Genomic DNA, 12,653 nt, shown 5'->3' with positions numbered 1-12,653 from the left:
ATAGAAAAGCACACATTTTCCAACCAGAGGGCGGGATCAAGTTATTGCAATGCTTGTACATTTTTTTGACTGAGGATTGAGCTTCAACCGGATCCTGGAGACGTGATGTGAAGCTCAACAGCCCACCAAACTGACAGGCTAATACGTTAAGGTTTGTTTAGATGAGCTAGATAAGACTAGCTGTGTGAGGGTGGGTGAATGTGTGCTGTTGCTCTGGCCAATATAACATAGTAACTTTGGGGAGAAGAGGTGTGTAGAGAAGCCTGGTGCAGTGCCGCTAAATGTGGAAATGGGAGAAGTGTAATGTCATGCCAAAATATTGACCAAGATTGCACTTGTATTTTAACTATTTTAACGATTAAAATATTTACTTGCGATTAATCACATTAATGTATAGTGAACTCGCAATTAATTGCAATTAATCGAACATGTTTATCTATTCTAAATTTCCTTTGATTTCTTTTTGTCCCATCATTTGTTTTTCATTTAAATGCTCTTATCAACATGGAAAAGTGGATAGGCTTGCTTTGTGCAAATGTTTTTTTATTGAAAACATCATTAGCATGAAGCCTACTGTAGTGTTCAATTTCACACATAATATTACACGTATATATTATTACAATTAATATATTACGAGGGGGGCTTGGCCATCTAACCTGTCCACGACGGTCTAAACCCAGTTCACGTTCCCTATTGGTGTCTGAACAATCCAACGCTTAGGGAATTCTGCTCCAAGTGGTATTTCAGACTGGGCGTGCTGCGGTGATCGCTCAGTTCACAACGACAAAACACACAGATCACTTTGGTCTGGTCAATGGAACCATTTGGCTACTTTTAAAAAGTATACTTTCCATTCAGAATCTTATTGGCATCCATTTGATCGTCTCATGCTTGCCATCCACTCAAAGCGTAACGTTACTACTCTTTGGCCGGCTCGAAAGCCCAAACAAGTGTGTGCGGAGTGCTTTTGTTTTCAGTCTAGCTAGATCAGGTGTGGTGTTGTAGTTTTTCTAACATTACCAGTTATTGCAACAGCATGTGAAAAAAACGACAAAGTTTGTTAGGCCAAAAAGAACGTTAATCTTGCGATAAAAAAATGGACGCCGTTAAATGGGTTTGCGTTAACGCCGTTAATAACGCGTTTAACTGACTGCACTAATCTCGACTCAAGGTATTGGAGAATGAGTTCTGATAGGATGCTAGAGATGAGAAATGGAACCAAGAGGCACTGAACTGTCAAGGTCCACTTGAAAGAGCAGGACCAGCTGTCAGATTAACAGTGTGTGTCTGTGTGTATGTTTTACTGATTAATAAGCACTTACAGATGGAGGTGACAGAGAATGTGCAGCAGGTTGACACAGTTGACCGCTCCTAGATTATATAGTACAGTAACTAAGAACAAATGAGCACAGGCTCTTAGTTCAGGTTCTTTGGGCTACAGTTCTTGTTCAGTTAACCGGTTTTAGAAGAATAAAACATATTATTATACAATAGTATACGTGTCTGTTGGAGACAGATAGCATTGTGAATTAACAGCAGATTGCAGAGAAGCGTACCCAACCCAGGCAACACAGTTTGTGAATGAGGCCCACGATTGTGTGTTGAAACGGGTTACACAACTCTTATGTGTTCAAACAAACAAGTATGAAACCACCTGTTTAAGCCCCATACAACAATCGGTACACCTTCAGATTTAAGTTGCGTCCTTGGACCCTGGTATTCCTGCTTGTATGTCCTGGTTGATATATTTTATATTTTTTTCAGAATGTATACTGTTTACTGATCCAATGTGGGGAAATTACAATTTACACTCTGTTTGTTAGTAATCACTACACACAGGTCTGAAATACACACACATGCTCAGGACCTATGCACAAATTTGTAGCTCATATGCTTGCTTTCTGTTGTTTTGAATTGCTAGTAGAAAAACATCATATTTTGGTTGTTGCTGAGAAATAGTTTAATTTTTGGGAAACTGAAAAAACTTGGGTGCAAGCGAGAGTGACTAACTAATTTTGGCAATTTTAGGGACCAGTCAAAGCGCAGTGCTGGTGCAATGAAGCACAATCTGAAATAGAAGCGTCCTGTATGCAGGTTTGAGGTCAGCAAGGTCAGTAATTTTGCTATGCAACTGCAACTTCATGCTACAATGGTAATCAAAATTGCATTGTTCTCCTAACAGCTTTGTGAAGAATGGAGTGTGCTTAGGGGAGGCAAGGGCGCAGTGGATATAGCACATTCCCACTGTGATACATCAACCAATGTGTTCCTTAGCAAGACACTTTACCCACAGTTGCTTCAGAGGTGTGAGACCTCTGATATATAGCAATTGTAAGTTGCTTTGGATAAAAGTGTCAGCTACACGAAATGTAATGTAATGAAGCCAAGAATGTTTTCACATATCTTGTATAAGTCACATTTTGTAGGCAGGTCAAAGCAATGCATGCAACTAGGACTGAGTTGTTAAAGAGTGAGAAACTTACCGATTGTGGTGATAACAGTCCCAGCAAAGAAAAAAGAGGAGCTGATGTCCCAGAGGCTCATGTGGTTGGATGAATTTCCTGAAGGGTTCACACCTGCTCGGACTGCTGAAACCACTTGCTGGAAAGGAGGAAAAAACAGTTAGCACGTAATACACTCCCAGTGGAAGTGTGGTATGCGGTGGTATGAGGAACATAAGAATATTAGCCGTGTGCATCAATTCTCTTGGGGAATAGATAACAGCAATGATACATATCTAACTAAAACAAATTAAGAGTTTTGAGAAACAATAATAGGCAAATGGCACCATTATGCATAAGGTTACACAGTGCTTTCTGACTCTGAAACTGAATAACCAGCACTCAGGCTGCAGGGTCTGGATCGAAATATTTTAACACAATGAGCTGACTGATTGCGCTATTTTGAGATTGATTTTGAATAACCCTCGGCTGTCATGTGATACCAGGTGGGTCAGTGCTGTACTTATCAGTCCTGCCCAGGTGACAGGTTGACTATGAATGTTTGCATGTGGGAGAACACTAGGTGTGACAAGTCAAGCGACTAGTGACAAGTGTGAAAAGCCTTGAAGACAGCAGCTGTCTCAGATCAGCAACATGTTTCCCTCTTTGCTGTACTATTGGGACATGGGACAAGAGTGAAAACACCAGCTAGAAGGAAAACACACCGCTGCACGAGCTAGCACAACATTTGCCAAAAAAAACATTGATCAGTCCTTAAGTTACCCTTCTCTTTTAACGTTAAAAGTGAAAACACACTGTTTTAGTATTTCAGTCTAATGTGGCATGTAGCCATCAAGCATATTTAAGACTCCTTTACAAAGTTCTCATTTTAAAAAGGGCCAGCTATAAACCTTAAAATGTACGTTGGAGACGCTAATGTTAGCTTAATTAGCTAGCCAGGTACAGCTGATGAAATCTGTTAAACATATTTGTCATTTTCCCTGTGTCTGTCTAAAACCAATGACCCATTGTTGTCTAAGAATTTTGAGGAGTAATTTATTATTGTTATGATTATTACATTTTTTTTGTAAACTGCATATCTGCTGTGCCAAAATGGAAAGTTAAACAGCTAATGGGGTGTGAGGCTTGGAAAACTGTCAATTCTTCTGAATGCTGGAACTGGAACTCATCAGATTCTATCGCTTCACTGCAGTAAGACAAAAAAGGTCCAAGTGAAAAATGATAGAGAAATGCTTTGAGACCTTCGCAGACACCGCAACAGAGCTGTTGCTATTAAATTATATAAGAGGTAAAGCTAAGAAGCTAAGTAAAAAAGAGTAAAGCTTATTATTAAAATCATGTACAAGATACAACACTGCCCACAGTCCCTGTGAACTAGCACTGACAGCTTTTACTATACACACACACACACACAGAGTTTAGATTCACTGCAATGTCAGGATGTTGCGATTAATCATCATAGTAAAACTATGGCTGTTGAGTGTTATTGAGGCACTAAAGGTTGAGTGTGTAAGAGCTGAAATAGATGAATAATGGATAGGAACGTGAGGGAGCAGGCACTAATGTAATCAAAAAAGAACTGAGTGTTGCTTGGTAGTATCTACACAAGCTGCTGATGATTTAAAGGTTTGGTTCAATCAAATTGGTTTATTTCAATTATACTATACTGGTTGTCAACGTTAAGTAAATAGAGTGCCCTATATGTACTGTAGCAATTTAGAATATAAGAGTGTTAGAGTTTGCACCCAGTCACAGACCTGAAACTATCCTTCATCTTTTTATTTCTTTTTATTATTTTATTTTTTCCCTAACCTTAACTATACCATAGTTGCCATTCACAGATTTATTGTAGGAAGTAGAAGAAAATGTTGGCATTGTACAGATTATTTGCAGGATTGCTTAACATCAACACTTAACAGGATCCTGGTGTGTGGAGTTGAACTCTCTGGTGGTATTTTAAAAGTTTTATTTGCAAATGTTTGGAGATATCCTCCAACCCAATACAATGTAGATGAAAGCATTTTTTTACATGGCACTTAAAGAATCAAAAAACCTCACTGCCAATAGTTTTTGTAGGGATGATTTCTTTTGGTTGAAAGTACATCCCATAAAAGTGTATAAAGAAAACCAAAACTGTGAGCATGGATGAATACCAATTGAGGGAAGTGAGCAAAATAGATCAGAGGACTAACTTACAGCATGAATTATGCTTCTGTGTTACATTTAATACACTTAAAAGTTGTGGCAAACGTAGTCTCAACAGTGCATCATGCAGACTGATTAACTAATCCAACATCATCCTGTTGTGAAGTTTTCTTTCAAAGTTTGGTCGTACTTTTCAGCAAAGTACTTCCATTGCACACAATATTGTAGATAAACATATTTGATCTAAGTTCTTTCTTGTTGTGTCACTGCAGTGAAATTGATTTCCATTTCCGGATTTTCCTCTGTTCTTTTTTTTTACTTTGTGGATTGCTAAACAAGAAGCAGCATATCGATACCCCCAATCCATTACAGCTTGTTTCTCTGCTCCTAAGAAGAAAAGAAATCCCAAACAAAACTAAAATAATAATAAAAATGCCCAGAAAGAGACAACTAAAAGAGAAAAACTGATTTGGTCACACACATGCAGAGGATACTAATGTATTAACATAAACATAATGAACAAAGGTGAACACATCAACAGTGTTTTATATTTATATCTCACAATCATTTCCAAATCCCAACAAAGGGATAGAAAAAAACAGAGTAAATAGAAATTCTGAAACTCTGCATCCATTGTACCTGTAGAAACATAATTTATCAAATCACATAGGCTTGGCTCAGTCAGCCCATTTGTTTCCCAGCCAAATCAACCACAGTAATTCACTGTCTTGGCAAAATCTGACCATGGCCAGGGGAACTGATAAGACAGGATACTGTGAAGATCACACTGGCTGTGCCAAACAGCCAGGAGAGATTGGATCGTTGGAGCTTTTTGACATCACTCACTTTTTTAATTACTCCCTCTGAGAGCACATCTCTACTCAATCCTCTGCTGACTGGCTTCTGATCAGTGGGAGCCTACAAAGGTGTGAGTTTGTGTGTGTGTACATAATTAAGTAAAAATGAGTGTGGGACACCTGCAGCTTTTTATCAATAAATCATCAGAAGGGAAAGAGTTGCTTGCAAGGCTGCTGAACTCTTGAGGCTACTGTCTGATAGATGATGGGCAGAGCTGTTTAGTTGGAGTGTTGTCTTGTAAAAGCACAATGGCAAGATCTGTGTCGGGTATGTACTGTACAAACTGGCACACAATCCGCCTTTATAGCATTGTGAAACGATGAAGTGCTCTTAAATGCCTCCTATAGGCAAATTGCTCAGTTTGTAATAATTCATTTGATTCGTTTTGCAGTTGGTTTCTGAAGCCCAGGACTTTGCCTCAAAACAAACATTCAATTGGCCGAAAAGACATTTTTGAGGACAGACAGTTTACCCTAAGCCCTAAGCTTTTCTTAGACAGAAGCCTGAGAGGGACTTTGAATGTTATAGGGGCCATATAGTACAGGAGACATGGTTGTTGGCAAAGGTAAGCAACATCATTAAGTTAACACTAAAGGGCGTACCACACTATTTTTCATCAGTTTTACAGCTGAATTTTTAGGGGTTCGTTACAAACTGATATCATAGATAAAGAAACTTGTTCATAGATTTATTTATTTTTTACCCTAGCTAGCATGCATGTTTGAGACTACTTCAGCACAGCAGTGCTTTGAGCTAAATGCTAGCATGCTAACATAAAAGTGGAACATAAATAAAAGGGGGTGGTTTGAATAAAGGAGCCCACAGCCTTCCATGGTCCAGGGCTCCTCATTCATTCCTGACACAAGATCCTTATCTAACAGCCAATCTGATAGATGATCTCAGGACATCAGCACATCTCAGAACGCATCACCATCTTTGAATTTTAACTCAGTATGTCAAAGCCAAATAACTGCCATCTGTAACCAACCTTTCTTAATTGGAAACAGTCTCATTTAGATAGAAGCTGTGGTAAACATTCGTTAGTAAATCCTGTCAGCTGCAGTTTTAACATGGTCAGAGCTTATACTGTAAATGTCTCCAAATGCCAAAATATGGGTCAACAACTCCTGAAGTAACATGGTAAAAGAGATTCAACATCACCAATGAAACTACAGTACCTACTTCATATCAAATTCAAACATGACTGAAACATCTAGTTCATAAATATTTAATCAACAAGTCACTGTATCTCTAACAGCAAACCCAAAAAGGTGGAAGGCTTTTTTCACAATGAGACATTATTGAAAAACTACACCAATGCTCTGCCGTAAGGAATAATGCAGCGTCTTGAATAAATGGGAATATTTGGGCTCCATTGTAGTCTGAGTTGACTTAATCCCATCCCTTGTTTATTAATGAAAATCCCTTGCTATGCTATTGACTAACATCAGCAATTTCATAACGTGTTTTTAGTCCTAAAGGGAATGTTTTAGACATAGTTGCTCTCGAGGTTTTCTCATCATTATGAGAATCATTTTTGTTATGATGAGATCTTTCTCATTTTGTTAGAACAACAACAGAGATGCTTTGCGATGACAATAAGATACCACTCCATAGAAACTGGCAGCTCTGCACTGCTATACGCACAGTGAGACAGTTGTGAAAGTTGTGTATTTTTGGATCCTTGTTCATCCTAAAAGAAATATGCCGTCCTAGTGTGACTGTATGAAAATATGCATGTTTGTGAACATGCATATTTTCAAATAAGAGCCCATCTTTAATCCTTTTGACCATATAGTGTACATTACATTGTATGTACTAAACGTGTTTAAATAACATAGTGTACAAAAAACAAGCATTTTTGTACTTCTCGGATATCCCTTGTGCAGTGAGCTTAAAAGAGGTTTTTGTATTAGAAGGCATTTTTGGTGGTAAGGGTTCAGCTATAATTAGAGGCCAAAATTCAAAGTGATGGACAAATCAGTTCCCCCAAGGATTTAAATACCTCTTAGCTATGGTATAATAGAGGAGAAAATAATGATCCACATGTCCAAGATGCCAGCTAGAATTCCCAAAGAGGGAATGCTTTTCAGCATCCCTGACAAGTTTGGTTGATGGTGAGATCCACTAGTCAATAAAGGAGGGGGTCATTACATTTTCAGGCTTGATTTGTAGGGAGCATTTTCTTTTTCAATTTGTTTCCGGCATGGAGGGATCACCAGACAGGCCAACGATGCACAGGTCCAGGGGCCCAAGGGGTCAGGGGCCCCCTAAATGAAGTGGCTGTTCATTTTTCTTGTTGGAAAGTCAAAGAGCACAGTCAAAATTAGAGATGTTGAGACGTTTACTTTGATTTTTTTTCTTGTCCTGGTGCTTTAATATTATTTGTAAACCCAGATTTAGTTCTACTTTTTCTTTCACATTTTGTTAAAAACCACATTGATTACCAAATCACTGTAGTTGTTTGTAATAATCAGCTGAAGTATGCAGTGCACAGATCATATTAAGCAGAGACAACTAAGGATGTTGAGTTTCTAATTGGGAAGGGTGTTGTTGTTTGAACTGTTCTGCGTTGAAGAGATGCAAAGGCTCATGGGAAAAAGTTTGTTTTAATAATGTTCTGTTAATTTTTTCGGTGTGCATTCATGTATGTTATCTGGGTTTTAGTTTTGTATGGTTGATTTAGTGCTCATGTTTATCCACATTTATTGTTGTACCATGACCTGGGTGGAGAGTGATGGGATTTGGGCAGTGAGAAACTGAATAACACATACACTTTTGGAAAATTAGCGTCTTTGTCTCCTGAGAGAAATTTTCCATGCGGTATATTACATTGGAAGATTACAGTGTTACATGTGTATCGTGTTCCTTTTAATTTTGATGAACGTAATCAATGCATTGTTCTTAAAGTCAGGCTGTCATAAAGTAAGAACAACATTTATAAGAACAAATTATTTCTTCAGTATTGGTAAGTAGCTTGATGTTTTACATTTGTAATGTTTCTTTGCGTGTTTAAAGCTGTAGTGCGTAGTTTCTGTCTCACCCATGAGGAGTTTTAAAGTAATGACAACAAAATTGTCAGCACATCCACATGACACAAGCCTTCTGTGATCGCGCTAGTCGCCAAGGATGAAAAAAAAACATGATGAACTCTTTAGAAAGGTAAATATCTTCACTTGATTTCTGAGTGTGAAAGTCGCTGGATGACACAGTTTCTAAACATAGCCATAGTGAGAGATACAGAGAGTTTTGTGAAGTCTTAACTAGCTTTGTAGCAACTCATTTGGCAATGGCTTGAATGTAGCAGACGTTCATTAATATAAACAAGTTACGCACTAAAGCTTTAACTTCACATGCTTATTTTTGACATTACTACATAAAAAGAAAATTATGTTTACTAATGATTTTTAGTAATGACTACTAATGTAAACTTGATTTGTCTACTGCATCAACGTACCACTCTGTTAATACAACTTGACCTGTTTCACCATGTGTAAAACGGTTCAAAGCCGTGGGTTTCCACGCAAATAATGTCAACTAACTTGGGATAACAGCGTATGCTGATTCCTATTTGATCTGTAGTGATCTTTTTGTTGTTTTTCTCACATACAACTGCACAGGTTATCCAATGGCTACTGTAAGCCTACATTAAAAGTATGTAGCATCGCTCTGAGAAACTATAGGTTTCTTTTGATAGTTTCCTATAGTCTTTCATTTGGTGTCCCGTAATATTTATGAGAGGACATGTGAGTGTAGACCTGCTGTGGAAGGCAGCTTAGGATAAAACTAATCCTCCAAAGAAAACACTAAAATACATTGTTATAACGCTAGCGTGTTGTTAAGGTTTTGTTATGGGCACCAAACCAACTTGGTTAAGTTTAAAGAAACATCAAGGTTTGGCTACTTTGTTAAAGTTAAGGGACCTTCATCGTCCTGGTGACAATACTAAAAATGCATTTAAGGTTAAGGAAAAAAAATCACAGTCATGCTAAAAAGTGAAATGAGCAGTGGTCTCTTGGGTTTAAATCTGAAGTGCGGTGTTTACCACCAATTATTGTTTCCACCATTGGCCACAATCCTCAAACAAACTACAAAGAGCTGTCAAATACCAGTAATAACCTCAGTATGTATTAAAATATACAGTATATACGAGAAAATCTGTATTTTCAGGTCCTGCCGAAGAAGAAAGATTTAAATTCCACCCACCTTCACCAAATCCTCCAACTCAGAGGAGTTTACACAGGAGTGCATGGCCAAGAAGTCCAGTTTTTCTGCGAGGATGGCCAGCTTCTGGGAGCTCTCGTGGGGCTGCTCCAGCGCTCTGAACACTGTCGCCCCAACAATGAGGTAAAGCACCACCAAGAAGAAGATGGCTGACACAGTTTTCCACCTCATGACTGTAGTCCGGGTGTCACACTCGTCTTCTGGAGTGTTCAGCAGCACCGGGCTGACCGAGAATGACAGGCGAGGTTTGGAGTTGTGGGCGGCAGATTTTGGGTCAAGAAGGTCAGGTGCGGCCACTGTGAGGATGAAGTGATAAACAAGAGACTGGCATTTAGATGTATAGTTTAGGCATACTAATCCATCCATCCATCCATCCAACCATGCATTATAGACATACAACATGAACCATGCGTTTCATTTGGAGAAGGGCTGCAACAAACAATTATTGGTCACTGATTAAGTCGGCGGTTATTTTCTGTGATTAATCGATTCAACGTTTGGCCTTAAATGTACGAAAACACTGAAAAACAAACATAGAAAAGTCCCAGAAAACAAAACAAAACCATTCAGCTTGCAATTATAGAAAATCCTCACATCGGAGAAGCTGGAACCACAGAATGTTTGACAAATATCGAATATCAAAATTGTTGTTGATCATTTTTCAGTCACTCGACTAATTGATTAATCCACACATTTTTTCAGCTTTGTATAACAGAATGATGCATGCACATAAGTTGTGAGGCAATAACCATCTGGAGAAAGTTGTTTGAGCACTGAACTTTAGGCCTACGTAAACTTGATCATCATTACAATATTGTCACAATAATGTCAATATGTCACGGATATTAGTCTCATACGACGTGTTGCAAGGCAGACCTAACACCTGATCACTATTGAAAAACATTCTTCATAATAACCTTCAAATACCTTTACTTTAAAAGACAAATCAACAGCAGGTTTTCACATAATTCAGGAGTATTTGACCCATGGGAACTTAATACTCTCTCTTGTGTCATTGCTGTATAGCCAAGAAGTGCTTATGATACTCTAATTCTGTTTTTGTTTGTTACAATAATAAACCAGTGGAACAAATTATAATCATTTGTAGCACTTTTCATTCAATGTACTGTTGGCAACATATAATTCTCCAACAGCAGCATTTACAGTTATGGACATAGAGTCTGGATTTAAATGCATCTATTTCCATATTTTAGCTTCCTCTTCTGAGCTGGATCTAATGAGGGGAATTGTGATTTCCACTTGGAATTAAGACTTCTTAATAATAGTGTTCAACAATTCTGTTTATCCATTCAGTGTAATACAAATAAATACATGTAATATAATCACAATCTAAAATAATTGTATTCTAATAGGCCTATGAAGGCTAGACAATATTGCAACACTGGGACAGGTTATGTCTCCCTGCAGGAATTGTAACTAAAATTATGTTTTTGATGTTGCTGTTTGGTCTTACATCACAAATGAATACAAAGACTGAATGGAAGCTCATTAAAAATTAAACACTCTTTGTCACAGTCCAGTTTCCCCAACAGCTTGCTGAAGTAGACACAATTACATAACCACACCATGAGCTCCTAATAGCCAGTATTGTACAGTAAACAACTCATGGAGAGGATCATTCACTGCTAAGCAGAAAACATGTTGAATAAACCCAGAAATTGGCTGTATAAATAGTTTATTTTTCTAATTACTATATTAATAGTAGGCTATTATATAACTGCATGAGCAAGGTCTTCATTCCTGTCGTTTGAATAGGGTTTCACACGCATCAATATTGTACATGGATAATAAAAGCTGCAATAAAAGTATCATATAGAGATGAGATCAAATGGGAATAATGTTATGAGGCTGCAAAAGATGCCACAATTCACTAAACTGCACTAGAAACTCACAAATAAAAAACACAGAAACCATTATTTCTCCTTAGCCTTTATCATCACTCTGTAGCTGCACAGTCATGCAGAATATTTGTTGTATTTTCATCACTCAATCACTGAATTTCAACTAGTTGTTAGAGCACTTACTTCTCTACCATCTCGTCTCTCTTTGTTTCCTCATCGACGGACCTTTTTCCTCCAAGAAGACGCAGATAGTGATGTCCTGTTAGTGGGGCTTTATGCCTCCGGTGCTCCCACCAAGGGACGTGGCCGCTCTCCACATGGCTTCTTCAGCGAGATGCGCTTCCTTCCACTTTACAATCTCCGGAGAAAATACATCCAGGACATGGCGTTCCCACCAGAAGACGCGCTAGGACGGAACGTAAAAGGTACTAGGGGGACAAATCGCTTCCACAAAAGCCATGCGGGTGTTTGGAGACATTGTTGCCAAGTGATGCGCCTTCATGGGAGGGTGAAGATGTTTGGATTGCACCTGGCGGTCAGAGGAGCGTTTCAGCAGTGAGACTCGCTGGATGGGCTGCCCTGCACTCCCACTGCTCTGGTGTGGACAGTGTTGCTCCTGTTAAATAAATAAATAAATGAATAAAGAGAGCGGAGCTTCAGCGTGCTGTCCATCACTTCAGTGGCTGCCACTAAATCCCATGCTGCAACATTTCACACAACAAATGAACATTAACGTTGAAGCTGCTCCTTGCAGTTGAGATTGTGCAAAACAGGGTTGTAGTATTTTAGCATTAGTTTTACATTTTTACAGTAGGGGTATACATCATGAAAGACCACTCTTAGATCCTAATCCACGAAGCTGCCTGCCCACTGTCTTCCTCTGCTGGCCTCTGGGCTCAAGAGCACACTGACAAAGGCTGCTAAGAGAGAGTGCTGAAGCACAAAGACCATGGTTTGTTGACTTTCTGTAACAGCCTGGAGATTATACTACTACTCCTGGGCTTTTTTTGTTCAGTTTCTTTTGTACGATCATTGTCATCCAGCAAGTCCACATCTCACATCTAGCCGGCCTATCAGTAAGTACAGTAGAAGCAGACTTTAG

General features: G+C 38.7%; 1 protein-coding gene across 1 annotated transcript in view; it reads right to left on the bottom strand.

Moving 5' to 3' along the window:
• The window catches only part of LOC116705913 (potassium channel subfamily K member 2), a 27,035-nt gene extending 14,696 nt beyond the window's left edge, over nt 1–12,339 (bottom strand). Inside the window, exons 1-3 of the mRNA XM_032542393.1 lie at nt 11,735–12,339; nt 9,672–9,985; nt 2,484–2,601 (exon numbers count right to left, since the gene is read on the bottom strand). Of these exons, the coding sequence (XP_032398284.1) occupies nt 2,484–2,601; nt 9,672–9,985; nt 11,735 (433 nt within the window). The 5' untranslated portion in view covers nt 11,736–12,339. The remainder of the gene's footprint in view (nt 1–2,483; nt 2,602–9,671; nt 9,986–11,734) is intronic.
• Between the last annotated feature and the right edge of the window lie 314 nt (nt 12,340–12,653).

Source organism: Etheostoma spectabile, chromosome 18 (genome assembly GCF_008692095.1).
Source record: "Etheostoma spectabile isolate EspeVRDwgs_2016 chromosome 18, UIUC_Espe_1.0, whole genome shotgun sequence".
NCBI classification, from domain to species: domain Eukaryota; kingdom Metazoa; phylum Chordata; class Actinopteri; order Perciformes; family Percidae; genus Etheostoma; species Etheostoma spectabile.
This window is presented reverse-complemented; position numbering and strand designations above follow the sequence as displayed.